General features: G+C 59.3%; 1 protein-coding gene across 2 annotated transcripts; it reads right to left on the bottom strand.

The window, feature by feature from the left end:
* Nucleotides 1-14: 14 nt before the first annotated feature.
* FAM163B (family with sequence similarity 163 member B) lies at nucleotides 15-27,705 on the bottom strand. 2 transcript variants are annotated; one of them, XM_027616073.2, is made up of 3 exons: nucleotides 27,423-27,705; nucleotides 2,820-2,935; nucleotides 15-2,210 (listed from the first exon to the last, which is right to left on the bottom strand). In XM_027616073.2, exons 2-3 carry the CDS (start codon nucleotides 2,910-2,912, stop codon nucleotides 1,809-1,811), a joined length of 495 nt encoding a protein of 164 aa, XP_027471874.1. In that variant the 5' UTR covers nucleotides 2,913-2,935; nucleotides 27,423-27,705; the 3' UTR covers nucleotides 15-1,808. The 2 variants fall into 2 exon arrangements, with proteins under 2 accessions (XP_027471874.1, XP_027471876.1); XM_027616075.2 differs by lacking the exon at nucleotides 27,423-27,705 and adding an exon at nucleotides 3,048-3,119.
* Between the last annotated feature and the right edge of the window lie 181 nt (nucleotides 27,706-27,886).

The following is a 27,886-nucleotide window of genomic DNA, read 5'->3' as shown; positions in this document are numbered from 1 at the left end:
GGCGGCGGCGTGGCGGTGGTGCCGGAGATGAGCTTTATTGGCTTTCGCTTTTCTCAGGGAGCACCAGCTCCCTGCAGGTCCCCACAGTGCAGCTGCGGGAGCTCACACGGAGGGGTCCTTATCTCATTTCAAGGGGATCTATGAATCTATACAGAGAATAGAGACCAGAGAAGGAAAGAGGAACCCGGGACAGAGCCGCCCACAGGAAGTGTCACCTCCTGGTGCTCGCCCCCCACCCCAGCCCACCCCCCAAGCAGATGCACAAAACAAATTCATGGGGTTCCACAAAGGAGGGGAGATTGGCTGCGAGGAAAGTTGGGGATGGATTCCAATAGCATGTCCAAACTGAGGCAGGAGGACAAAGGAAGAAGGAGAAATAATCCAGAAAGCTAAAAATAGTTAAGTCTTCCCCGACTCTTCTCACATCCAGATGACTCCACTCTTTGGGGCTTTCGGCAAGAGGCAGGTGCTCAGGTTGCCCTGAGGCTCAGGGACCCTCAAAGATCTGTTTGGCTTTTAGGAAGATGGCTTGGCTGAGGAGCTTGGCCTGTATCCCTGGCAGACAGGGGCTACCTTACCCTGGGGGCTCCACGGCAGGCCCCAAGAGGGCCGGGGGCTCTGGGGCCCTGCTGCAGAGAAGGAAATGCTCACTGCCTCTGGCTGGGTGGGGGAGCTGCGTTCCCCATGCCCGGGTCCCTGGGTCTGGGGCATTTCCCTGGGGTGGCCATTGGGTATCACTTCCCCAGCCAGAGGGAGGGAGCTGGAGGGTGGGCTCCCAGGGAGACCCTGGCCCTGCTGGGAGCTTGGTGGGGAGTGGGCTCAGTTGGGGTTCCATGGAGCAAGAGCAGGATCATGGGCCTCGCTCCCAGATCCTCCTGAGCCACAGGGACTGGGGGGGAGAGCTCAGGGGGTGTCTCTCCCGGGGACCAGAGCTTGAAGGGCTCCCGGAGGCTGAGGCCCAGTGGGTAGGAGGGCCTGTCCCAAGTCTCACAGGGAGATAGTGGGTCTTTCTGGTCCTGATCCTTGCTCCGTCTGCCTACCACACCAGAGCTTCAGAAGGGGGCGCGTGTCGTGGTGTGGACACTCCTGAAGCAGGTGGTTGGCACGTGGCCTCTTCCTCCCTCTGTGCCTCCCTCGTTCACCAAAAAGCCAGGTGGCGCTGTGAATGGCGAGGGCCCGGCCAGCCCTGAAACTCATTTGGGCATCTGCAGTGAGGCCAGCCCAAAGAGTGTCTCAGCAGCCTGGCGCTGGAAGCCAGGGGTGCGTGTGTGGGGGGAGGCGTGGGGGGGACAGCGGCCCCCTTTCCAGGACAGAATACTTGGTCTGCACTTGCTACCGGGCCAGCGGCACCGCAGTCAGCCCTCCTCCTTGAACAGGTGGGAAGGCGGAGGCCCGGGGAGGGGAGGGGACGGGGTCAGGTCCTGCAGCCAGGGAGGGCCACGTTCCCGGGGCCGGGCTGGGGGCCAACGCTCCACGGCAGCTTCACTGAAAGGCAGCCTCCCCGTCAGGAGCCCGGTGTCTCCCGCCCCAGAGCCCTGCCTTGCCCTGCAGCCTGACACCTGGGAACCACCCCTCGCCTGTGCCTGCCTGCCTTCCAGCCCCAGGCCCCACAGCCCCTACCCCCGGCGGCCGTGCGTGTGCTCACAGGGCCTTATCTGTGCCGTAAGCCGCAGAGCTCCCCCATGGGCCCCCGTGGTGACAGGGAGGCGAGGAGGGCTGGGCCGGGCCCTGGTCCTGGCCCGGGGCCAGGCTGATGCGGCCCGGGGACCCCACCATGGTCTGGGGACCCGTCGGGCAGGCGGGGCCGCTCAGACGTCGGTGCTGATGCTGCGGCTCCGGGAGAAGGCCTCCCGCATGGCCGACAGGCGGTTGGGGTTGAGCGCCTGCAGCCCCGCAAAGCTCCCGGGCGGCAGCTCCGCGTCCTCCGGGCTGATGCTCTGGTAGGCCACGCGCTCCCCGCCGTTGCGCACGCCCTCGTCCTCGGGCTCCTGCAGGAAGAAGGCGGGTGGCTCGTAGTGGGAGCAGCTGCGGCAGAGGGTGCGCGCCTGCGGGGTCTTCTGGCTGAAGGAGGTGGAGGCAGCCGGGTAGAGCGCCGGCCCGTCGGTGAGCACGAGGTTCCGGCCGCAGGGCAGCGGGGGCAGGTGCGAGTGCACGGCGAAGTCAGGCTCCTCCTCGTCCCCCTCCGACTCGTCCTTCTTGCAGCAGTAATACTGCAGGCAGAGGGCTGGTGACCCCCGGCTCCCGCCCACGCCCCTCGCGCGCGGTGGCCACACTGTGGGAGCACGCTCAGGCCAGGCCCCCTGCTGAACGCTGCGGGGAGGAACGGGCTGGCTTCATCCCCACTGCAGCGGGAGGCAGGCGCGAGGGTCATCGCCATTTTGCAGGTGGGGAAACTGAGGCACAGAAGGGTCAAGCAGCCCGAAGATGGGCACTGGGCTGTGCTGCCTTGCCCTCCACTTCCGGCTTCCCCTCCCCTCAGGGAGACCTGGAGGGCCCTACAGGGTGGGCAGGGAAGGAAGAGCGCAGGGGCGGGGTGGGGCGAGTAGCACGGCCCAGGTACCCACCCCTTCTTACCCTTACCCACCCCTTACCCTCCCTGAGCCTCGGTGGCCTCCCCTTGCAGGGAGTCTGGGGAGCCCTGGGTGAGGGGAGCCAGGTGGCCACCATCCTGAGCCCCCACAGCTGGGACCCAGGCCAGGGCTGTCTGCTTGCACCTTCTGCAGGACCTGACCCTCCCCCTCTTCCTGGGCCCCAGCCCTCACGAGCGCAGGGGTGGGGGGATCTCTCCTCGCACCCTCCCCCCAGCGCCCCGGGACTACCTGGAGCCGACAGTAGCACAGAACAGCGATGATGCAGAGCAGAATCACAGTCGCCAAGATGCCCCCGGTGATGACCACTGTCCCGGCTGTCATCCGCCCCCTTCTCCATCAACAGCCTGCAAACACACGCCACCAGCTTTACTGCATCATTGCTTCCTTGCTGCAAAAACAAGCCCTTATAGCTTGGAAAGTTGAGGACACTGGCTGAAAGGGGGAGATCAAACACACCCGGGCATGCAGGCGGGAGGCAGGGGCAGGAGGAGACCCAGGCCGGCTCTGCCCCTCCCTCTCCGGGGCCTGGCTTCCACATCTGGAGGGGCTGATGCTAGCGGCACGCCCCAGCCTGGCTCCAGGGGCTCCGAGAAGATTCCGTGAGCACGCACTTCAGCACTCAGCGTAGCACGCTCTCAGGGAATGGCGCCCTTCCAGCCTGGCTCTCCCGAGCTCACGCATTTTTTATAAATTCACCCAAACACAGTCAAGCTGAACATATGGTTTTGTAACCTAACAAGATCATCCTTATTTTTCCATATCATTACATTTCCTTCCGCGACATGATTTCTAGGCATATTCCATTGTATGACATAACTGATCTGTTTTCTTTAAAATTTTTAGCTGGGGTAAAATACATATAACCTGGTCTGCCATCGTAACCATATGAAATGTACCGTTCAGGGGCGTTAAATATGCCACTCTGTTGTACAACCGCTCTCCGGAACTCTGTCACCTTTCAACGACTGAAAACCAATCCTTTTTTGATATTTAGGTTGTTTACATTTAAAAAATATTCAAAGTGGATGTTTTTCAGTAAGCATTCTTGTAGCTAAGCGATTGGAGTCATCTGAGCCATGGCCCACTTCAGTTCCTCTTTGCGGATAAATTCTTAGAAGTGGGCTTTCTAGGCCAAAGGACAGGCCCCCTTGTAAACTCTCCATCACGGCACAAGTCACAGAAACAAAAGCAGAACGAACGTGCATCACTGGCTACCGTCTTGTTAGCTGTTCTGTCCGCCCACCCGGGCGCCGATAAACCCATTCCAGAAGCAAAGCGCCCTGCTTGGAGCAGTCGCTGATGCCCATTCTCACTATGGCCTGGTTCAAGTTACAAAGGTTGGACAACTGGCTTGCAAAGTTCCTGGATGGCTAGCAAGCCTCTCCCACAGGCCAGGAGTCGCTGGCTCCAGCACACCCCGCTCCCATTTGCCATCCCTCTTTTGCAGGGGCGTGGCGTGGCGTGGGGGGGGGCGGCAATTGATATGAAAGGAAATCCCAGAGCATATCAGTTTAGTGCAAAATCTGACAGATGAAGACTTAAAAAAAAAAAAAAAAATACCCAGTCTGTGTTCAGCTTCCTTCCATCAGCTCCAAAATGTCTTTTTACAGTTGGTTTGTTCAAATCAGGATCCAGTTGCGTTTGGCTTTTTTGACTCTAGAACATTCCAGTTCCCTCCAATCTCCTCGCCCACTCCCTGCCCCAGGTTGTTTATCTAAGAAATTGGGTCATTTCTCTGACAGAATTTTCCATGTACTAGAGCTGGCTGGGTCTCCTTGAGTGGCACTGGTCGTGGTCCATCACTGTTTTGTCCTCTAAACTGGCTTCCTATCACATTGCTTCCAGGAGCTGAGACTCTGTTCCTCTCGTCGTCATGTCGAGAATAACAGGTGGGGTTCAGCTGCTGTCAGCCCAGTTCCTCCAGTGGAAGGTTCCTTATTGGCCCTCCACCTAATCGATTTAGCAGCCTTTGGGGACTGCTACTTAGATCCATTACTTCATTAGGGGCTGCAAAGAGTGACATTTCAAACACTATCATCTCTTCTGCATTTCTCAACTCTGATTCTTCTCTAAAGAACTTTCCCTAATACCTACATGGTTATCCTAAAATACAGTCTGCAAGGGGAAGGCCCGGATGCTCACTTCCTTATCAATTTCCAGAATATGCTGGCTCCCCAAGAGGTGTGTGGTGGTTTCCTAATATCACTTTGATGTCACTGATTTTTATATATTGAATGTACCTTTTGGTGTTCAAATGACCCCATTGGGACTGTGGGTTTGGACGCCCCTCCACGTTCACTCCTGAGTCATTTTGATGGGACCCCCCCCACTAATCCTTGATAATATTTGGCTTTCAGGCACAAGATGTCCCAGCTCTTCTTGGCCTTGGGACCCCCACTGTTCCTCTGTGACAGCCTGGGTCTCTTAGTGGGAAGTGGTTGGTAGAGAACATAGTCTGAGCACTAAGGGTGTTAGCTGTTCCTGAGTTTTCATTGGTTCTAGGCTTTTTCAGACACCACAACCAGGGAATATTTTTTTTTTTTAGGAAAAGAAAAATAAAACATGAGTTTATATTGACTTTATTCCTTACTTGTTTTTCCCTATTACATATAATAATTTAAAAATAACATTACCAATATTTTTACTAATACATCCACTGAATGGAATCGGATACTTACTTGTTCCTCTTTTTTGTCCTTACCCCTTAAGGGGTGGATAGTAAAAAAGAAAACTGTCTCAAAGTCACTTGAAATAATTCTTAGGATGGTTTTTCCACCAACTCAATACTCAGACTCATTTATTCCAGTTAGTTCTTACTTTTTTTTTTAATTGATTTAGTTTTGCCTTTAAATGGTAGAAAACATTTGGTTCCAAAGTCAAAAGCATAAAACCAGGTGCAGAGAGGTCTCCCTTCCCGCCTCTCCCCTGCTCTGCCCCAGAGGGAACAATTTTATTTAGTTCTAGGTTTACCTCCCATTGCTTCTTTCTAAAAATAGAAGTGAAGATATAGTTCCTTCCTTCTCTTACTCCAAAATGGCATTCTGTATATACTTTCTGCCCCTTCCCCGTCTCCCCAGGCCGTCTATCACTGCATGGACCATATGCGCCCTGGTCACACTGAACATCCCCAGGGACCCCTGCAGAGCCTGCTGCCCCATAGTGTGGGGAAGCTGAGCTTCCTCAACCAGGCTCTATGGGTGAGTATTTGCATTATTTCCCACTTTAAAAGACTACAGGAATGTGCAACAAATAGCTTTATGGTGTGCACTTTTCTAAAGTTTTTTGATAAACCTTGCCAAAGACTTGCTGGAATCTGGGCCCATTTTTCCCCTTCCAGGAATGTGTGAGAATTGACATGGGATTTTCATTCGGAGACTCAAGATCTGAGCAATTGGTGTGTGGGGAGGGAGGGGCTGGGCCCCTGCCCTCGGGCAGCAGTGTAGGAGGGGTGAGGCGAGGTGGAAGGTGTAGGGGTTCCCCTGCAGACTCTACAGCTAGCTGGGGAGGGGGCCAGGCTGGGCAGGAAGGCCAGCACCCCGTCTACAGATGGCGGGGAGCATGACCATGTACTGACATGAGAGTCTTTCCAGGCAACACTGTGCATCAGAGGCAAGGCTGGGGTGGGAACCCAGACTCTGGACAGACAGATAGATAGACAGAAAGGCAGATCTGGACAGACCCAAAGTGATGAGACAACGAGACACAGACTCACAGACAGCTCCAAATTCAGACAGAGGTGCAGACAGGGCCCAAGTCAGGAACACAACGCAGGCCACACAGACAAAGCAGGAGCCCCGGGGACCCCCACATTCCTGGGCACCCTGCCGGGCAGCTCGACCCGCCTTGGCCCCCGGGGCGGCTGAGGCCAGCTGGCCTGCTGGCCCTGCCAAGGGTGCAGGCCGACCTGGGGCCAGATCCAGGGAGCTGGGTGTGCAGGCGAGGCGGCTGGCGGGGGGATGCTGGGCAGGGGCCAGGCCTGCTGTCCAGATGCATTTCACGCTTTTTGCTGAGGTGAGGCAAAGCACAGCCAACAGCTGCTGGCCTGACTCCCCTGCTCCCTGCCCTCCTGTGGGGCTCCCAGGATGCCACAGCCCACCTCAGCCTTACCCTGAAGCGGCCAGAAAGCGGCAGGGGAATGGACCCCAGGCAGCCCTCCCTAGGGTCCATGGCGCCGTGGGAGGGCAGAGCCGGCACTGGGGCCCTGACTTTGTAGATGAGGAGTCAGGTTCAGAGAAGAGCAGGGCCATTTCCGGCGATCCAGCCACACCCCAGCACCCCGTCAGGGTGGGCTGATCCGGGAACACCATTCCGGCAAACAGGCCCCATTGCAGCCCAAAGGCATAGAGGCCCCACGGCCCACCACCTGGAATCCAGGGCCTCCCAGGCCCAGAGGGCATTGGCCTCTCCACCGTCCTGCCCAGCGCTTGTCACGAGGGACCGCCCCTGGGAGACCCCGCAGGTGTGGTGGTTCCCACGTTTGAAGATGAGCAAACCAAGGTTGGCAGAGGTCCCAGCACCAGTAGTTTTGGGGTCAGGGTGGAGGTCAAACCTGCCATATCATCACATGTTGGGACTGAGCTGAGCCCCTGTTGCCCCCCACCATGCACAGTCCCGCAGCCTGTGGGTTTCAGGGCGCTGGCCGGCCCCTGCTCTCCTCTCCGAGCCTGGCCCTCGGCGGCGCGTGTGGATCCCGGCTGCCAGCCCTCTGGCCGTCGCTTGCTGGGGTTGGGGTGGATGTGTGCCCCAGGCTGAGCCAGTCCTCCCCTCTCTCTTAAGAGATGGGCCTGGGACCCAGCCCTGGCCAGTCCCTGCTGGTCACCTGACCTAAGGCAGAGACACGGGTGCTTCCAGCCACGTGTGTGACGGCCCGAGGAGCTGGTCCTGGGAGGGGTGGGGGGGGGTGGAGAGTGGAAGGACGCCGGTGCCCAGAGAGAGCCGAGCCGCGGTCCCGACTGGCGGAAGTGCGTGTCCCTCCCCGCATCCGCAGAGTGACTCATTCTGTGACTGTGTCACCTTGCCTGCGTTTCTGCTCTTTATACCCCAAAAGATAATTATGCTCCTACTTCGTCAGTGAGGGAGCTTACTCAGCTTGCAAGAAGTCAAGAGAGGTCGTGCAGGGATTAAGCTCTGCTAGGCAGTTCCGCGCCCCTCGCACCCAGCACCCAGCAGACCCCCGAGAGCCAGCCTGCTTCTCCCTCCGGCTAGTTGCAAGCATGGGGCTGGCTCCGTGCCTCAGTTCTCTCCTGGGTGCGGTGATGAGGACATCAAGGATCCCACTGGCCGGCCGGCGTACTGTGCTCAGATGGCTATTGTTAATACACGTGTCCCTCCCTGGCTCCGCCGCCTCTGGCAGGCCCGGGAGGACGTTGGAGAGTGGCCGTGGTGGCCACAGGGCCCCTCTCCTGCATCTGAGATCCAGGAGGCCCCTTGCTCGGCCTGGCTCTCGGGGCCCCTCCAGCGGCAGGCAGCCTGGTGGCGTGATGGGAAGGGTGCCGGCGCAGGCCAGGCGCCCAGGGCTGTCAGCAGCCACGGCTCCGACACCCCGGCCACGTCCAGCTGGAGCGTCTCAGCCTCGCTCTGCAGATACACGCATGCCGAGGGGCAGCAACGCCCGCGGCGGGCGCCAGTCCCGGGGCCAGGCCCGGCCAGCAGACGCGCACGCGGTTGGCAGTGCTGCTGGTGCCCCGGCCTGACATCAGTCCACAGTTAACTCTGAACACCCCCTCCGAGGGACATGGCTTCCCTCAGCCCCACCCTCCTGCCACCCCTCTGCCCTGGCCCTGCCCACCCCCAGGATCCCTTTCCTCTGCCCTTCCAGGGCCTACACTACCATCGGGGCCAGGAGCATGCTGCATTTTCCTCCAGGAAGCCTTCTTGAACTTCTCTCTCCTGGAAATGCCAGTCCTGGGATGGACAGAGAAGCTGAGGCCAGTGTGAGCAGCCGGTGTGGCTCGTCCACGACCTCACACAGTGAGTTCTCGGAAGAAGCAGCAGCCAGACGCCTGCTTCTCTGACCCTCACACCTGCCATCCTTGCTGGGCCGTTGCCTTTCAGACCTCCTTCCCATGCCTGGGGACTGCCCGGCCGGACACCACGGTGATGAGCCTGAGGGGCCCTCGTCCTGCCCAAGATGGGGGGCAGGTGAGGAAAGTCCTGCCATACACTTGCTGGTCACCCTGGGTCAGAGGCCTCTCCCTGGGCCTCAGTTTCCTTATTCCGTAATATGGGTATGGCAGGGTTTAGACACCCATTCCGGCAGCTCCAGACGTGAAACATCTACGTTGGTATCTTTAACCAGCCCAGCCTGCCAGGGGCTGGGGTGATGGAGATGCAGGAAAGAGTTTGAGGATTGCAGAGGTAAAACAGTGCCAGCCACAGGTCCAGGCCATAGATCGAGATGGCGTCCCCCAGGGCGGACCGAGGAGCTGCAGACAACGCTGGGTGCACACTTCCCCGGGAGCCTGGAGGGAACCGGGCCGGCCTGGTGGCCCCTGGACACTTGTGTCCCGAGCGTGACTATGCTGAGTGCCCAAGAGACTAACGGAGGGCTTTGGGGGGCAGGGCTGGAGACAGGCGGTCTGCACTGGGGGGACCCCAGGGGCCTCCCTGGAAGGAGGGACTGGCTGGGCTGGCGGAGGAAGGGGACGGCTGTGGGAGGAGGGACAGTAAAGCAAAGGTTGGGAGGCAGAGAGGTGCTGGCAGACGCAGTGACAGCCTGGTGGAGGTTCCTCCTGGGCTCTCCCTAAAGTCTTCACCGCCCTGCCAGCCAAGACGTTTTGGCGGGGATCGTGCTGAATTGTTAATCTGCCCCCTGGGACCATAAATGGTTTTAAAGCTTTATAAACGGCTTTGCTTCCCTGTCCCCACCCTCGGTTTTTACAGGGACAGGCTGTGAGACGGGGCCCGTCTGTGCACCCTCACCCCACCCCTAGGGTCTGTGGGGAGGGGGCCGGGTAGCCAGTCTCCCCGGCGGGCAGGCGGGCAGGCCCACTGCTTTATGAGCTCGGGTTGTCTCCGAGCAGGAAGACCAAATGGGGAGGTGTCGGGGGCGGGGAGCAGGAAACACCTGGCTGCAGAGCCAGACGGCAGCCTCCACCTGCCTCCCCCCCCCCCACGGAGCCCCCTCCCCATAACCACTTCCTCTGGCAGAAGACCCCCACGCGGCTGCCATCTGGACCACACGCCCCCCGCACTGAGTTTCAGACTCCTGTTTTCCTCTGTTCCTCTCGCGCCATGCCCCCGGCCCCAGCCCCAAGCCCTGCAAGGCACAGGGCACACAGCAACGCCTCATGAAGGCTTCTGTCCGCCCGCGTTCACCTGAGGGGCCTGGTGCTCCTTTAGGAGCCAAGGAGAAGCCGAGCCCGCATCCTTGCGGCCCAGCCGGGCGTCTGGCTCTTCTCAGCCAGCGACTTCCAAGCCCTCCAGGCTCCAGAACGTGGGGATGCCTGGGACACACGCACGGATGCCCAAGTCTCTCCGGGTCTGCAGGGGGGCCTTGGAATCTGCTTGTGTAACAAGCAGCCCTTCCAACCAAGCAATGATGGCACCACTGGCTTCCAGATGGGGAAACCGAGGCTGGGGGAGCCTGGCGGGGGGTCCTGCCTCCCCCCCGCAGGCCTCTCCCCATCCTGCTGTCTCGTCAAGGGCTTATGGAGAGCCAGCCCGCCCTCTCCTCCACAAACACATCGGTCTGGCTACAAAAGCGCTCCTGCTACCTGGAAGCCCAAGGGCCCCGCGGCCCGCGAGTGAGAGTGGCCGCGGAGCTCCTGTCTAGACCTCCTCCACATTTGTTCCTAATTTCACGCTCCGCGGGCTCCCAGATTCCTGGGTTTGGTAATAAATAGACAGGGAAGTGCTCAGCAGCCCCGTGGCTGGTCCTCAGGATATTCTCCAGAGCCTGGCTGGGCTGGGCCGGGCCGGGCTGGGCCAGGCTGGCGGCGCGGGGCCTGGAGGGGCAGTTCCAAGCAGCCCCTGGAGATCTCCTCCCCAAGCTCCCCAAACTGCAGGCCCACCTGGTGCGGGGCCCAGGGAGCCAGGCCTGTGCCCACCACCAGGTGGAGGCCAGACAATGCCTGCAGTGAGGCGGGGGGAAGGGGGGCTGGTGCTGCCAGGCGTGGCTGGGAGCTGGTGTTCAGGAAGCCAAGGATGCCCTGGGCTGGCCTGCTGCACGCTATGGGCTCCTTGAGGGACTGCCAGGAAGAGCACAAGGCACTGGCCATTTCTGGGGCTCACAAACTTCCAGAAGTTCTCCCCAGGCCCCTGCTGAAGAGCCCCCGTCGGGGTCAGCACTGGGGGAGCAGGGCCTTGCCTGGGGTTCCCGGCTCTGTTCAGGACGGTTCATCCAGCTTCTTTCTCCCCTCGACTCCCCCCGGGATGGCCGCCCCACCCGCACTCCCCAGGCCACGTGGGAAGCAGGGAGTAGATGCATCTCTTTGCAAGATGACCCCACCCACATAGTCCAGGGGTAAACCGAGGCTGGAAAAATGAAGCAACCCACCGAGCAAGCAGGGACCTCTGGTCTTTGTGTTCCTTCCAGGCCTACTGTGCACGTGGCTGAGGCAGCAAAGGGGAGGCCATGCACCGTGCGGCGAGGACTCAGCACCTCAGCACAGACCCCAGGCCCTGAGTGGCTGGGGCGCTTGGGCCATGGCCGGGCAACTGGAGGGAGCTGCTATGCCGGCCCCACCGGGACTGGCCAGGCGGCTCAGCCTCCCTGCTGCCTGGGAAAGAGGGCACCCCCAGCTGGGTGGGCTTCCTGCCACCTCTGGCACGGTCCCCAGGCAGTCGCCGTCCCCTTCCTCAGGAACCTTCGGGAAGGCCCTCCTGGCCTCTGTCACAGAGCCCCGCCGAAGCCACGCAGGTCCTCCTGGTCCTTTGGGGGCAGTGGACAGCACCCAATCATGCCCGTGGAAGGGCCAGCCTGTGGGGCCCTTTTATGAGGCAGGCTACCACGCTGTTCCTTGCCCTCAGAGCCTGCTCCAAAATTAATTCAAGTCTGAGCTGTCACTGTTGCCGTTCGTCCCAGAGGCCCTGCCTCAGCACCCCGTCCTGCTCGTCCAGAGGAGCGGACCCTCGGTGCGCAGGGAGGCGAGTGGTCGGGTACGGCTGGCTCCCCCGGCTCTGTGCGGACCAGGCTTGGTGGTGTGTGCTGCTGTCCGCTCTCTGTCAGACAGGTGGCCGGGCCCCCCAAAGAAGGAGTCCTACCCAGAGTCACCCTGGATGTGTGCCGCAGAACCAGGGCTGGGCACCGGCCAGCGACCCTGAACCCGATCCTTGGGCCCCGAGGTGGGGGTGGGGGTGGGGGGGTGGGAGGAGGAGGCAACGCCCCCATTGTCTGGTGTGGAGCTCAGCAGTGTCTGGCCCTAGGGCCCCAGCCGCCCCCAGACCTCTCCTGTCTGACCTCCCGTGGTCTGAAGGACGTAGGTGGGTCTGTAGACGCTCACAGTTCATGCCCAAGTGCCTCCAACACAGCAGAGAGGCTGCCCAGGGGTTCCCCCGCCACCCTCCTGCTCATGTTGCCCTGCTGGGGTTCCTCAACCTGTCTGGATAGGTCACTGCCCCCCTCACAGACCCCGGGGGGGGCTCCCAGTACCCAGTACATTAGTAAGAAGCACATTATCTTGTCCTGAGCACCCTTTGTACCCGGGGGGGGCTCCCAGTACCTCACATTAGTAAGAAGCACATTATCTCGTCCTGAGCACCCTTTGTGCCTGGCGGGGCATGACACCCTTCACCAACATCTTTAATCCCTGGACAGTCTGAGCAGGTTTATCATCACCCCATTTCACAGACAAGGAAACAGAGCCAGAGAAGTGCACAGGGGTCACGTGGTTTGGGGTGGGGGAGCAGGGTTGAACTTCGGTGCGCCGCCCCAAAGCTGGTGTCTGGTGTTTTCCCTCCTCCTGGCTGCCCCCCACGGCTTTTGCCTAAAGGTGGGAGGGACGGGACAGGGGTCCATCCTCCTCCTTGCCCCATCCGACTACAAGCCCCATGAAGGCAAGAGCCCGGTCTGCCATGTTTCCGATGCCCTTCTGTCACTGGGGGTCAGCACAGCACAAGGACACAGTGAGGGCTCCGAAATAGGGGGGATTGGAATGGGGTTGGGTCCAGTTGGCAAGCCCCCGCTGACCAGGCCCTGAGCTTGGGGAGGAAGGGGTGGGGTCTCGCCACTGTGGCCCTCACCTCCTGGACCTGCCTGCCCCCCCAAGGCTCCTGGGCAGGCGGGGAGGGTGAGCACCAGCTCAGGGGCAGTCGGGCTGCCTTTTTCTCCCCCTTAAGAGTAACAGTGGGTAGAAGCTGGGTTTGCAAAACCCTTTCTGCTGCTTGACTTAAATTTCTTTTTCTGTTTTCAGCTTCCTCTTCCAAGAACTGAGTGCCGCTCCTGGGCCCAGGTCAGAGGGTGGAGGTGCACAGGACGGAGCGCGGTCGGAGCTTCCGTTTATTAAACACACACCACGTCCCAGCACTGAGTTGAAGCCTCTACCCTTGGTATGTCACTTAACCCTCATGGACACTCTCCGCCCAGGCCCCTTGAGCGTCCCCATGTGAAGACAGGGACACTGAGGCACAGAGCACAGCGTATCCGGGTCTGGACACAGGGAGGAAGCACAGCCAGGCGGCTGACTCCAGGCCTTTGCCCATCCCTACAGCTCGGCACCTCGAGTTTGATGAAACCCTAATGACCCTCTTCCGTGGGCCTGGCCCATCTTCTGCATCATGAGCTGCCTTCTTGACTGCGAGCTCAGTGAGGCGTCACCTTGATGCACAGGCCCTGGCAAACCGCAAGAGCTCCACATATGCCTGTGGAGTGAGTCACCAGCCAAGGCAGTGCCCTTGGGAGCTGAACGCCGGGGGAGGTAAAAGGGGAGGGGAGACTTTGGGGCCATAGATGAATTTCGGGAGGGGGAAGACTGAGGAGACCCTGAGCACATTTGCTTTTGCTCCTTGCTCTGGTTGTGTGCCCTGGGGAAAGCCCACGGCTCCTGAGAGCGCTCCTGGAGAGCACTGACGCCTGCATTCCTGGTGCTGTGGGGGGAATGCACGCATCGCCCCATTCAAGCCTCATCATCATCCTTGGGGTTCACAGATGAGAAAACTGGCGGTCATGGAGATGATGTCACCTGCCCAAGGGCGCACAGCCGGCGAGAGGCAGAAATGGGGCCCGGGCGAGGACATGGGGGGCTTTTTCAGAAAGGCTGGCTGCCTCTGGCATCTCACGGGATTGGACAAGCACCTCGTCAGTCACTGGCAGCCAGCTGGGTCCCACTCCCAGGGCCTGGGGCGGGGCCGGGGGCACTAGGTCCCCTGTCCCCTGCGGGGGGTGGTGAGTGCTCGTGAGCAGTTCAGGGCAGAGGGTTGGCACAGCGATCAGGCAGGCTTCCGGGAGGAGGCAAGGGCGGGGGGGGGCAGGTTGAGGGGGTGGGGAGCCAGCCCCCCCAACCCCCCGGTCACAGAGAGCCCAGCTCTTGTAGAACAGAAAACCAACCTCTCTGCCCCCAGGGCCTCCCTCTGCCCTCCTCAGCCACCAACCTGGCCGCCCTGCAGACAATCAGCTCCTGAGGCTGCTCTGGGCCTGTGACTTCTTCACTCAGAACATCCCTAGCTGGTGAAACCAGAATCCGGGTCCCGCCCAGATCCCCTGCTCAGGAACAGTGGGAACCTGTGCTTTAACGAGGCCCACAGGGGAGCGACAGGCTGGCCCCAGGCCGCACATCAGGACCACCCGGGCAGCGCATCATCGCCCAGCCCTGCCCCAGGCCAAGTATGTGAGGGTCCCGGGGGCGGGCCCAGGAACCGGGCCTGCTGGGTTGGGACCGCAGACACCTGTGGATGCCCTGTACTGCCTGCCATGCTAGGGGTGCCCCCCCTCCGGGACCTGGGCTGCACTGGGGGTGCCCCTCCCCGGGGGACTCAGGAGGTGCTGGGCCCTGATGCAGGCTTCACCGCGTGGCCCTCACTGGTCCAGGAGCTCCGGGTGGCTGTCTCCATTCTGTAGGGATGCAACCTGCCCAAGGGCAGAGAGCAGGAGCGGACATCCCCATCGCGGTGAGGCCCTGCTCTGCAGTCCAGCTGGGACCCCTGCATCAGCTTGATTCCTCCCTTACAGCCAACCTCCCTCAAATCCTTCCCCTTAGCTCCTGGGGAGCTCAGCAGCCCCGAATCGGCCGCCGCAATCATGCCCCTAGCCCAGGCCACTCTCCACATCTCAGCTGAGCCGCCACGGCTGATGACACCTGTTCTCTTGTGGAGCCCTCACCACCACCACCACCTGAGGCCCAGCTCCGATACCTCCTCTTCCAGGCAGCCTGCACTCATGCCAGTTGGGGCGGGCTTCTCCCTCCCAATCCTGGTGTGTCTGGGAGTCAGAAAGACTTGGGTGTGAATCCAGACTCTCCTCCTTAGTGTCAGGATGACCACAGGCCTTGGTTCCCTCATCTTTAAAGCAGGATGTAAATGCCTGTCTCCAGCCCCCCTCTTCCTCCTTCCCACAAACACCCACTGAGTGCCGGCAGTGTGCCAAGCGTGGCAATGACTGGGACCAGCGAGCAGGGCCGTCGGGCCAGACGCGCACTTGACACAGAGCTTTAAGTGCCACCCAAGGCCCAGAGATGACAGTGGTCTCCACGGAGCCTGCACTGACCTCTCCTTTGTGTCTCTGTTCGGAAGCCTGTGACTTCTCTCCTCTCAGGTTGCAAGCTCTGGGGCCCAGTCCATCTCAGCACCCAGCTCAGGGGGCTCAGGAAGGGCTAAAGAGACGAATGCAGACATACGGGGTGAGGTCGGGTCTGGAGAGCTGGGGGCATTTCTAAGAGTCCACTAACAGGTACCATTTTGATGATTTCTTGACAAGACGAGGCCCCACACGCAGACTGTGCTGTGTTTATTTTCCTGTCATGTCTCATGTCTGCACTTCTGGAGCCATGGTTCTCCTTTGTAGGCACCCCCAGCACTCCAGCCAAGTACCCCCCTGGAAGTCAGGCCTGCGCATGACTCTCCTGGTCTAGGCCCCGAACATCTGGGTGTTCCCGGCCCTCCGAGCTGGTCCCTGACTTACTTCCTCATCGAGGCGTCTGCCGTCCCTGCCGTGCTTCTTAAGCCAGTCTGCTAAGAGGTTTGTTCCCTGGGCCTCCCAACCACACGCTGCATGGTCTTGCCTCTGGGACTTTGCTGGTGCCATTCCATGGGCCCTGAATTCCCTTCCAGTTCTGCTTATTGAAATCCCTGGCTATCGGTCAGCATGCTCCTTGAGCAAGCCTTTCCTGCCCTCCAGATCCTGGATACGGCTCCCTCTTCTGGAATCTAATAGCACTCACTGTCCACACTATGTCCTTGGCATTTATAGTTTATCAACAGTTCAACAGCAAATATTCATTAAGTTCCTAGGGCATCCTGGTTTCTGCTCTGGGTGCCCCCCACCTTTGAAACAGCAAGTGCAAAGGCCCGGAGGCAGGCAGAGCAAGGCGGGCTCCGGGAGCTGGTGCATAAGGGCAGTAGGAGGAAAGGGCACAGGGCAGGTCCAGCAGGGTCTGTCTGCTCCTGAACAGCCTTCACGGAGCTCTGGTGCTCATCTTTCCACCTGCTGCAGTTTGGTGCCCTTTCCTTCCCGAAATGCTTTCTAGATCGTTCATCCTCACCTTGGGATGTGCACCAAGTCTACCTGAGGTCAGAGAGAGAACCGCTGGAAAGGATTCTAGAGAACACTACTCAATGCTCACACAGGTCCAGTTCCTGCTCGCAGCTCTCAGAGGACAGGTTCATAACCCAGAAGGGCCAGACTGAATGCTACTCTGGTCCTGCCCAACGAAGCATAAAAGCTAGAGCTGAAAGAATCAAACTGTTTCCAAATAACAGCCGCATCCCAGAACAAAGCTGGCAGAGAGGCATAGGGTGAAATCCGCCACGTCTGGCATCCGGTGGAAAGTTACCTGGCATGCGGGGAAGCCCACAGTACAATCCATAATGAGGAGAAAAGTCAGTCCCTCGGAACTAACCCAGAAATGACACAGGTGATAGGCTTAGGAGGCCAGGACATTAAAATCGTTCTGACAACTGTCACCGCCGTGGTCCGAACGCGGGAGGAGAAACTGGGCACGTCAGGTAGAAACACGGACGACGTTAGAAAGAACCAAACCAAATTTCTAGAGATTAAAAAAAAAAAAAAAAAAAAAAGGCTCCAGCTCCAATGACAAATACACTGGATGGGATCAACATCAGATTAGGTGCCGCGGAAGAAGTGAGTTTGGAGACGTGGGGAGAAACTGCCAAAATGAACCCGCACAGAGACAAACCCTGAGTGAGGGAGCAGGGCTTCGGGAAGTGCAGGGGCGCCCAGCGCCCACGGGACTGGCGCCCCCACAGGGAGGCCCACACAGACAGAGGTCCGGTGAGAAGAAACATTGGCTGAAACTTAGATCCAAAACTCTCCACACACAAGAAACACCAGGAGCACAGAGGAACTGTTTTGAGCAAATTGTCTAGAACCAGCAATGACGTGAAAATCGAAGGAAGAGACAAAGGCCCATGAGCAACAAAGTGGGAGAGCCACGCGCGGACTTCGCGGTGAGAGTGGTGGGCACCAGGAGACAGCGGGTGGCAGGTGTAAAGTAGGGAAAATACCCCAACCTAGAATCTTCTGTCCAGCGAAGATCTTTCCGAAATTAAGATGAAATAAAGAGTAGCATGAATACCATCTCTTCTTCTTTATTCCCAAGTCCCGGAGGGCAGGGCCACAGTCCAGCTCCTGGCCAGGGCACGCCCTCTGGATCTATTGCTGGAAGATTCTTATCTTCTCATTGGGTCTGGGTCTCCAGTGGCCCAAGCCGAGCACAGGTTGGGGAGTCCTGGGGGAAGGACTCTGTTCATCAGGGACTGGGAATCCGGCTTGTTTTGGGGGAAGCCCAGGTGGAGGGAGCAGCGGCCCTTTCAGGGGCTCTCCCCACGGGAGACCCCAACGTCAGGGACCCGGGCCCTGCAGAGTGAGTGTAGGAGGTGCGAGGCACGTTCTGTGGCAACAGGACAACGCTGTGCCTTGTATTCACCTCCCCTATCCCCATAGGCGTGTAAAAGCAGAAGCGAAATCCGCATAGGTTTTTGAAAACATAAACCAAATACACACAGATGCGTTCTAGCGGCTCACACGGTTACCGCAGTTTCCATGGGCGCCGTGGTAAGCTGCATGCACTGAGTAAGGAGGTGGGCTCTCCTTAACCCAACAGGTCGGGGCACTTGGACCTGGCTGCTGGACTGGAGGGAGGGAAGGAGGGGGCGAGGGAGGGAGCGAGCCGGAACCGTCAGCTCTCTCCCCACGCTCCCCAGGACGGATTCCCCCGAATCCCACCTGTGTCTGGACAGCTCCCTGCTGTTTAAGATGAATTTTCAGCATCTACCCCAAGAGCAGCCCCGTGAGTTAGGAAGACAGGAGTCCTCATCCTTATTCACAGGTGGGGTCACCCAGGGGAGGGGGTCGGCGGAGTGCGGCCGCACCTCTCCAACTCCCAGGGTTCCTTCCTGTGTCCCCACCTCAGGCGACCCCACGCACGCTGACTGCCCTGGCGTCCCTGCCTCAGCCAGGACAGCCCGGGGCCCGTGGGGGGCCAGGGCCAGCCTTGCCCTGCTGCAATCAGGCAGTGCCACCTCTCATCCCGGGGCTGTGTGCATGCGTGCATGTGTGGGTGTATATCGCTAACCTTAAAAATAGGAGAGCCAGTTATTTTACTAGCAAAATGGGTCTATTCAGGAACATATATATATATATATGGAATTGCAATTCGGGACTTACCTATGGCTTTGCCGTCACTTGCCTGTCTTGAATTGCAATTCTCTGCTGTCCCTGAGTAAATACATGTGTGTGTGTGTGTGTGTGTGTGTGTGTGTGTGTGTGTGTGTGTATACGGCATGTGTGCATATGTGTGTGGAACAACAGGTGAGCCCAGGCAAAGGTGAGTCGAGCGACCTGGTGGTGCCAGAGGGACTGGCTGGACGGTGCAGCAGCTGGGGGCGGGCTGTGGGCTGCACCATCCGTGTCTGGGCATTCCCCCGGGAGTTCAGATGCCCTCCAGGGGACCTGGCACCTACCAGGGAGATCCCTGGATCCCTGGCTTTGTCTGAGGTCAGTGCAGATCATTTAAGGCAGGCCCCCCCCGCTTCTGCGCTGGGGCTCCAGGCAGGATCTCGTGTGGGGTGTGCAGCCAGAGGGCGGCGGACAGCCAGAGGACTACTGGAGCCTGGGAGGAGAGGTCAGGCGAAGGTGCTGGAATGATGGACTGCCAGAAACTGAGAGCCACGTGGCTCAGAGAATCAGTACATCTGAATAATGATGCTTGGAATCTAAGAGTCCCCCACTTTCCCCCTTAGATTTGGACATTACCTGGTCTAATCACCTGCTCAATGAACCCTGATGGGAGATTTCCCTCTGGAAATCGCAGTTCATCCAAGACGGTCAGCCTGAGGGTTGGATACACACCCTCAGAGAAGGGAGGAAGGCAGCACCTCTGGCTTCTGGCCACATTCCAGGCTTTTCGCTGTTGCCTGGGGTCACCTCAAGTTCTCTCCAAGTACAAGCCACGAGGGCCCCCAGGAGGCCCCACCTGCCCGCGCACCCGCCATCTTGGGGGCAGAGGCCTCCAAGGGAAGCTGTCAACCCTCTGCCCAGCACCCCCACCCCCAATTTCTTCGTTCATCTGATGCAGTTCCCGGAGCTCGACTGCCTGCCAGGCGGGCCCCAGACACAGACCGCAGACCTGCCTCGGCCCCCTCCACGAGGCTCTGCCACTGCAGTTAATTCAGTAGCTCCGTTAGAAAGTTCTGGGGGCAACTCTGCCACCCCAAGCAGTCTTTGGTGGCCCAGGCTTCAGCAAAGACCCTGCCTGAAGCAATTTGTTTTACATCAACTTCCCTTTGTAAGAAAACTGGGCTCAGCCATTTTTCAGTGAGTGTAGGCGTGTTGTTGAAAGAGCGCGTCTTGCAGATTAAGTGATTTTTTTTTTTTCTTTCTTTCTTTCTTTTTTTTTTTTTTGAACCAGCGGCTGTTGTCAATGAAGAATGGCAGCATTAACCCCGGAGGCCTGGCCGGGAGCTGAGGCCTGACTGAGGGAGACCCGCCAGCCCCAGTCCTGCCCCCACCATGACATTCCTGCAGCTGGAAAACGCCAAGCGCTGCCCCGAGCAGACCCCGCTGACCCCCCAAACAGCTTCACAGCTGGCCATGCTCCTGCCACGCTGGCTTACTTCCCTTTCTGGAACACTCTGAGCCCCTTCCTCCCCGAGGAGGTTCTGAGTGTTCGGAGGGAAGCTTCTGGTGGGAAAAGAGATGTCGTTTGTGGCTCTAAAGGTGGGGGGGTCTTGGTCCAGGGAGAGGCCGGGCAGAAGCTGCTCCAGCCCCTGGCAGATGAGGTCGGGCCGCAGAACGGCCCAAAAGCTTCCAGCCGTCCGACAAATATCTACCAAGTGCTCCTATCTCTGTGCCAGGCACCGTGCCAGGTGCTCGGCTCACGGGTGAACAGCATCAACAGGTGCCCTCCTCCGGAGGCTCCCCATCCTGTGTGCAGAGGGAGGCCAGTTGGGAAGACGCACAGAGCCAGTGTCACAGGGGGTCCAAGGGTGTGTGTCATGGGGCTGACCTCCAGGGAGGTGCCGTGGGGTCAGGGATGCAATCCTGAAGCACACTGTGGATGCCGAGACCCTCACGAGCCAGGAGAGATTGTCCAGGAAGAAAGGGGAGTAGGCAGGAGAACCCCCAGGGAGGAAGGTTCTGGGCATGTTCCAGAGTTAAAGTGAGCCGACATGCAGGAGCACAGTGGGGCAGACAGGCCAGTGAGGAGGCTGGGGGGCTAGCAGCATCTGTGGCATGCAGGGCCCTCTGGGCTGCAGTGGGGGTCTGGGCTCTGACCTCAGCTGGGATGGGATGAAAGCAGGGTACCAACCCCCAGCTGCACACGCTGACGGGGAACCTGAGATCCACCACGGGTGTCATGCAACAGGACCTGCCACCCACCGTGCTCAGAGACCCCAGAATCTAGCACCAGGCTCCCTCTGTCATGCTCCTACCAGGTGACGAAGAATCCTCACCACCACCCTGCAAGAGGGGTACAACCATCCCGTTTCTACAGACCAGGAAACCAGGGTGCAGAGTGACTCAACAGTGCATCTCAGCTCACCAGCTGGGAGGAGCGTGCGATGGGGGTTGGGCTGAGCTGTGGAGTCCTAACCCTTGTGCCTTTTTCGAGCATCCCACAGGTTCTGCAGCCATGCCGGACCCCTACCCACCTGCTCCCAGGCCTCCCTCATGCCCCCAGGTCTCGTGTTCAACGGTGGGGCTAATTCCAGAGAGAAGAGGGTGTGCAGGGAAAAACAAGATAGCCAGTGGTAATCAAAATCTACCACAAAAGTGATTATGTAAGACGCTGCGTCGTAAACCAAAAATTTTCTTTTTGAAATAGAAATCTGTTCGGTAATTAGAGGAAACTCTCGTGTGGGAAGTTCCGTGAAGGTAAAATTAAAGCTGACTATATTTTTAATTTTGTAAATGGGTTTGCACTGAGCCAGGAGCCTTCTGTATAATGAATGTTTTAACCAAACAAACTCTAAACACAGGTAAATACCAGAAGCTTGCAATTTGACAGTGTTACAAAGAAGTTGCTGTTTTTCTGAGAAACATTAGACCTTTTCACTGTCCCCCTTCGAACCAAAATTGGATCATCATATCCCGGAGTTAGCCCTCTCAAAGACATTTCTAGGGGAGACCCTGATAGCAACAGACACACGGGTCCTGGCCCTAACTGTGGGTCCTTCCCTAAGCCAGCGGGGTCTGCTGGGCTCTGGGAGCAGTGGTGGGGGGGGGTGCCCTGCAGAGAAAGGGCGTCTGGACTCGGTGCTTGCCTTGGAATCTGAAAAATGAGCATTTTTGCTTTAGGAAGGTTCCCGAAGGTAATGAGTAAGTGCATTTGCCAACAGCAAATGGGAGAATTGGGAAGACAGGGAGTAAATGTGACATTCAGACACTGCGAGGCAAGCGCCCCCCCCCCCCCAAGTGTCAGGGACACACTAATGATTCTTCCCAGCCTCCTCCTACACCCTGGGACACACACTCCTGTGCTCCAAGCCGCCCCTGTTCCTGCTCCCAGCAGTCTGGCAAAATAACCCGAGCCAACGCTAGGGGGACGCACGGGCAGGAAGCACAAAGCCAAAGCCGGCTGGCGCTCTGGAGTTGAGGCAGGGCCATGGGGCAGGGGTGGGGGCTCTGCCGCGGGTCCCTCACTTGTCTGCAGCAAAGCCCCATCAGCACCAGGATGGGTGCTTCTGGCTTTCGAGGCTGGGCAGAGAGACCAGAGGATGAAAGGGGGTGATGCATGGGAAAGCCAACTTCAATCACAACAGATTTGAGGCTCAAAGCCAATGAGACCACCAGGAAGTGGCCAACCGGTTCCCCCCACCCTCACGGGGAGTGGATTGCTGGAGAAAGTCAGGGTATCTTCCATGAGTCACTGATTATCAGCCCAAGTCAACAGACAGGTGTCCCGCATCCCAGTGATGGCAGAAATACCCCATCTCCCCAGCAGGCCTGCTCCTCCCCACTCCATACTCCTCCTTGAGGGTTTAGCTCAAATTCTGCCTCCAGGAAGCCCTCCCTGACTGCTCCGTCTGGCCCATGGGGTATCTTCCTCTGAATCTGGGATGGCTGCTGCTGCACACCCATGTTACAATCCATTGAGAGCTGCCCCATGCCCTGCTGCCTCATTCTATTCACAAGTGGGCACCCCCCTCAGGGCCCTTCTGCCACGAGATCCTTTCCTGTTGGGATTACACCAGTGAGCAAATCAGTAACACTATCCAGCACAAACAAAAACCCAGGATGACCTACACCCCGGCTTACTAATGTGGGGCCAGGTGAACAGATGAGAAGATGGGTGCTGACTCGGGGAGAGGATCCAGATCTGCCGCTAAAAGGGCAAGGCAGGAACACACGCAGACAAGCCCCCAGAAGATGCCCGGGTGGCCGGCACGCAAACGACTAGCAGGTGCCGAGCGCTGGGGGGGGCGGGGGTGGTCACAGCTGGGACGCCCGCGCCTTTTACTTCATGAAAAACAAACGAATGGAGGGTTTGATTTTTCTTTTAGAGCCAGCATCAATGTATTTTATTTAAAAATCCCGTTGGTGCATTAAAATGTAATACAGATCAGCTGAAAACCTAAGTGGCTTAGAGGAGACAGTCACCTGCGGTAGCTTTCTGCAGGTGGAGTCAGTTTTCCATTTTGGTGAACAGAATGTCTTCTAGAACAGTGTGTCTCAAACTTCACTGAGCACAGGAATTACCCGGGGAGCCTGTTAAAGCAGAAGGTCTGGAGGGGGTCTGAGAATCTGCGCTCCCAGCAAGTTCCCAGGGACACTGATGTTGCTTTGCAGACACACTGGGGTAGCACTGCTCCAAGTGTAATCTCCTATGGGGTGCGCAACTAAGTACAGCAAATGACAACAAACAACAATAATAATAATAAGAGGGAGGACTGTTCTCCAAGGACCCAGGCCAGCAGAGGGCCCCACTGGCCGGGGCCAGACTGGGAGCGCCTCGAAGGGCCACCTCTGCCATTGCTGTTGCTTTGCAGAAACTGTGGATCTGGTCGGGAAGAACCCAGACTCAGGCGGTAGCCAGGGAGCCAGGGTGGCCCCGAGGCTGGTCAGCCCTGAGGCCACTCTGTGGCTGAGCCAGGAAACAAGCACCCCGGGGGCTGCCCTAGGGGTGGACCAGGCCTGGAAGAGAGGCTTCTGCTAGCACGCAGCATGCCTGGACTGCCCTCCCCAGTCAGCCAGCTGAATCGTAATCCGGTGCATCCTATGAGGTAGATGTTAATAGTATCACCAAAGAACCCAAGGCCCCGAGAGGCTAAGTCACTTCACCAGCGACGCACAGCTTGGGCAGAAACATGGCTCTGGTCAGCCCCATCGGCCCATGCTCTCGTCCACTTGACCACTCTAACCAACCCGTCCTCGTGGCGGGGGAATGTGGCAGATGAGGCTGCAGCCCCGGGAGCCTGGCTGGCCTCCACGTGGGCCTCGTGACTGGCCCAGCCTCCTCCCACCTCTGCCACCTGGGAAAGCTGAGCACAGGGGTATAGTGACTGGCCGGGCGCAGCCAGGGCCCGTTCCCATGGCAAGCGCCCGAGGTGGGCGGGGACCACGCGCAGAGCACAGGCGGTGATGGGCACTTCTGACACTGCGCTGATGTTGCTGGAACAAAAGTCCCCCTCGGGGCCCCTGGGGCTGCGTCCTCACCCCGTGTGCTGGCGCATCCTGCACGTCCGGCCACGCCCCGGTCTCTGGCCCGGCCCCACGCAGAGGAGTGCTCTAGGACTGCTATTTGTTCCGTCCCGGGCCCCTGCCACCACCCAAGGGGCGGCCTGGTGCCCCCACCTCAGTTGGATGGTGGTTGCTGCCCACTTCTTACTCCCCTGGTCCAGGCCTCCATGGTTTCCCTTCTGACTGGAGGCAGTGACCTCCTCCAGAGCCTTCCTGCCTCCAGCCTCACTCTCTCCAAGCAATCCTTCACGTTGCAGCCCAAGAACATTCTCTAGAGGCCGGATCTGGCCGTGCCCCTCCCAGGCTCACAATGCCTGTGGTTTCTCTGGACCGCTGGAGAAACCCACCCCCAGAGCAGGGCTTACAAGCCTTGCCTGATCTAACCTCCCCCTTGCTCCCCGACTCCAGAGGCCCCAGGACTCTCACCAGGATCATCTGTTTCATCCTGCAAGGCCCCCAGGGAAGTAGGGGCCGCAGTCCCCATTTCACAGCCCGGCACGTCCCACAGCCAGGACGCAGCAACGCCAGACTCAGAAACCAACCTCAGTGTGAGTTTGCTGCAGCCCACCCTGCCCCTGGGACAAGGTGCTCAGTGCCCCTGGAATTCCTCCTGCAGCCCCTACCATCCTTAGACAGCGCCTAGCCGGGGGGGGGGGGGGCTGGGGCAAGCCCCGGGGGGGAAGACTCCCCAGCTTGAGTCTGTTCAGGGAGGGGACCTCATTCCCAAGGGAACAAAGAGCTTTGAAAAGAGAAACCAGCACACCCGCGCCCAGGAGCCTCTCTGCTCAACGGTGGAAGGAGAGGGGCTGGCAAACACTGAAGAGGCTGGGCTTGTCAAATCCCCTTTGGAGCAAATCCAAAGGGATCAAGATACTGCAAGGAAAACCAAGGCCAGGAAGAGAGCAAAGCAAGGCTGAGAAGCCCCCAGTCGCCCTGGCCTCCGTGGAGCATGCCGTGGGAAGAGACTCGGGGCGTCCAGCGCCTCGGGCAGGCCCAGTTTCTCCGTGGCCACCGTGTGCTGGCGGGGAAGCCAGAAGCACCCTCAGTTCTGTGCACGAGGAGGCTGAGCAATTTCCCCGAGGTAGCCCAGAATCCACAACCTGCCTCTTACTGATGGACAGACACAGACTCGCTACTTTGGAGACAGTGGTGGGGCCGGGAACTCCCGGGGGGACAGGACAGGGGCCCTGTTGCCACTGTGCCTTGCCTCCTGCCCGGAGTCAGAAGCAATCTACAGAGACGTAATAACTCTCCCGCAGCACCGCCTGCTCCCTCACCCCTCCTGAGCGCTGTAATTATTCCTCACTGGATCTCGCTGCCTCCACTCTGTAGAGCAGGCCCAGGGGCCTCCCTGAGGGAGTGGGGCCCTGCTGTGTAGCCTCCAGGCCGGCCGGGCCATATGGCTCTCCCAGCACCAGCACCAGCAGTCAGCGATTTAGAGCCGGCCCCCAAACAAGCAAGCCTGGGGTGATCACTTGAGTGGGGGCCTTGGGCTCAGGTTTGCCCGGAGATTTCAGGACCCCTCTGTCCTCCCTCAATACTGCAGCTCCTCCCAGGCTTACCCGTTCGGTTCAAGGCTTAGGTGAACAGAGTGGTAATGGCCCATCGGGGACATAACATGAGCCACTCCATCATTTCACAGCTGAAAGACTGAGGTCTAGAGAGGGAGAGTGACTTGTCCAAGGTCACCTAGAAAGGTGGACAGAACTGGGCAGATCAGTCTTGGCTCCTCCAGCTGTGCCCACCCTTTTCCCCCCAAGTGTCCTTACTCATGTTTGACGATTATGCTGGTGTAAGCAATGTGTGTCTGAGAGCTCGAAGCCTTGGAGGCTGGGAGAGGCTCTGTGGTGGACGCCCTCCCCTCTCCCCTGGGGAGGCCAGGCTGAGAAGCTGCGACACTTCTGTAGGCCAGGCTCTCAGCAGAGAATGCCAGTGAGTTCCAGAAAGACCAGCCAATGCTCCCCAGAGCTCCCCATGCACCCATCCCCACACACCCCTTGGGCACCAAGGCTGGGAGAGCCTGTGGGTCCTTCCCAGACCCCCAAACCGTTCAATTCCCAGACTTTCAAGTGAATCCAGACCAGTGAGCCCCACTGGACACTCAGGTGGCCAGGAGACCAGAAGCCAGGAGGACCCACAGTGCCAGGATCACCGTTTTTTTCACCCTGTCATGCAGGTGCCCAGCAGCCACTGCCAAATGAAAAACTGGACAAAACCCCACATTGCCTGAGTCCCAGCCTCAGGAGCAAGATGAATTTGTCACAAGTTCCCAGCACCCGAGCTCCTAAGGAAGCTTGCAGTCAGCGCACAAAGGACTAAAGTCAACCCCTCCCCTGGGTCCAGGAAGTGCTTGCGCCACCTGCTTAGGGAAGAAGAACTCTGGTCACCTAGGCTATATCCTATGCCACTGGCAGAGGGGGATGGATGTGTCCTAGCAAGTGGGAACTTTCTGGGGTTGGAAGTTCCCATGGCGTCTGGAAATGCCCCCCCCCGCCCCCCACCAAGAGCCTGTCCTGGCATGAGCTGAGGGGAAGGCTGGGGGAAGGCTGACAAGTTGTCTCCTCTGGCTCTCCTGAGCTCCAGCTTCCCGAGGAATGTGAAAACAGGGCATGCAGGGGTTAAGACCTCTGGGACACTCCCTGATCCTCAAGAAGGGTCAGTGAACTTGACTTTTGAGATTCTTGTCACTGAGTCATGGGGGCTGCCATGAGATGCACCCTGGCAGGACCAGTAGTGTCCATGTGGTCCTTGGCTTTGAGAGTGCCGGACATTGGGTGGGAGGAAGTGGCTGAACCAGGAGTGTGGACAGGGAATCTCTCTTGGATCTTTGGTGTTTGGAGAGTCTTTTTATTCCTCGCTAGGACACCTCAAATGCCAGTCTGGTACTCCTCTCCCCAATTTAAGCTGAGGTTTCAGACAAAGGTGAGGGTGAGGCCAGTGGCAATGACAGACAATGGGGTGTTTGAAGTCAGGTCTACCACTTACTGGCTGTGTGACCTTTGACAAGTGATCAAACTTCCCTGAGCCTCAGTTTCCCCATCTGTCAAATAGGACCAGTGCCCCTTTCTCATGGGTGTTGGGTGAACTGAATGAATGATTACTTGCAGTAAGGTGCCCAGCAGGTGTCTGGTAGAAGGCAAGCCTCAGTAAATGAAAGGTCTTAGCTCCTGGCTCCAGAGAGAGTGGAGGCCAGGCTCCCCTCGGAAACTTTCTCTCCCCGATTTCCTTCATGCCCAGGCTAAGACAGAGCCCAGGTGTCCCTTGGCACAGTGGGTCCCCCGCCTCCCTCAGGCCCTTGCTGCCCACCTGGGTCCCCGTTCGCGGTCCATAGCCTCCTCCCCAGGGGCGCACTTCCAGAGAAGATCAAGATAGGACAAGTGGTGTGGCCGGGCTGCTGTGTGGGGCAGGGATCTGGCTCCAGGCGGCCAGGAAGGCTGCAGTGGGTGCTCCTGCCGAGGTGGACACCGAGCCGGGGCTTCCCTCCCTGCGTCCTTGGCGTCCTCGGCCCCCGTGCCCCGCGACCGCTCAGCCCCGCTTACCTTGAACCATGGGAACGGCGCTGCCCCGGCCGGCCGAGGACTTGGGCGCACGTGACGGGGCGGTCCGGCGTCCGTCCCGGGCAGGGCGCAGCTACCGGCGGCCGCTCCTGCCCAGGCCACGGGCTGCGGCGCCTGCTGGGGCCAGGCGGGCAAGGCTGGTGCTGGGGAGGCCCAGAGGCCCGCGGGAGGCGACTGCGTGCCGGGGCAGGAGCCCTCTGCTAGCTCCGGCTGCGGCCGCGGCTCGGGACGCGCAAGCTGGCTCCCTGCGAGCCGCACGCGCGGCTCCAGCCCAGTCCCGGGCGCGGGGCGCGCGCTGGCGGGAGGGCGCGCGCCCGCGCTGGCGGGGAGCGCGCCGCCGGCTCCGCGCGCGCCGCCGTCGGGGGCTGCGGGGAGCTGTTCGGGAGCTGTCCCTGGTGCTGACGGCTCGTCCGCCTCGGGGCTGGGGCTGAGGCCGCGCGACCTCC

The sequence above is a fragment of the Zalophus californianus genome, chromosome 13, assembly GCF_009762305.2.
Source record: "Zalophus californianus isolate mZalCal1 chromosome 13, mZalCal1.pri.v2, whole genome shotgun sequence".
Taxonomy (NCBI): Eukaryota; Metazoa; Chordata; class Mammalia; order Carnivora; family Otariidae; genus Zalophus; species Zalophus californianus.
Note: the sequence above shows the minus strand (reverse complement) of the source record. Positions and strands in the feature narration are given on the sequence as shown.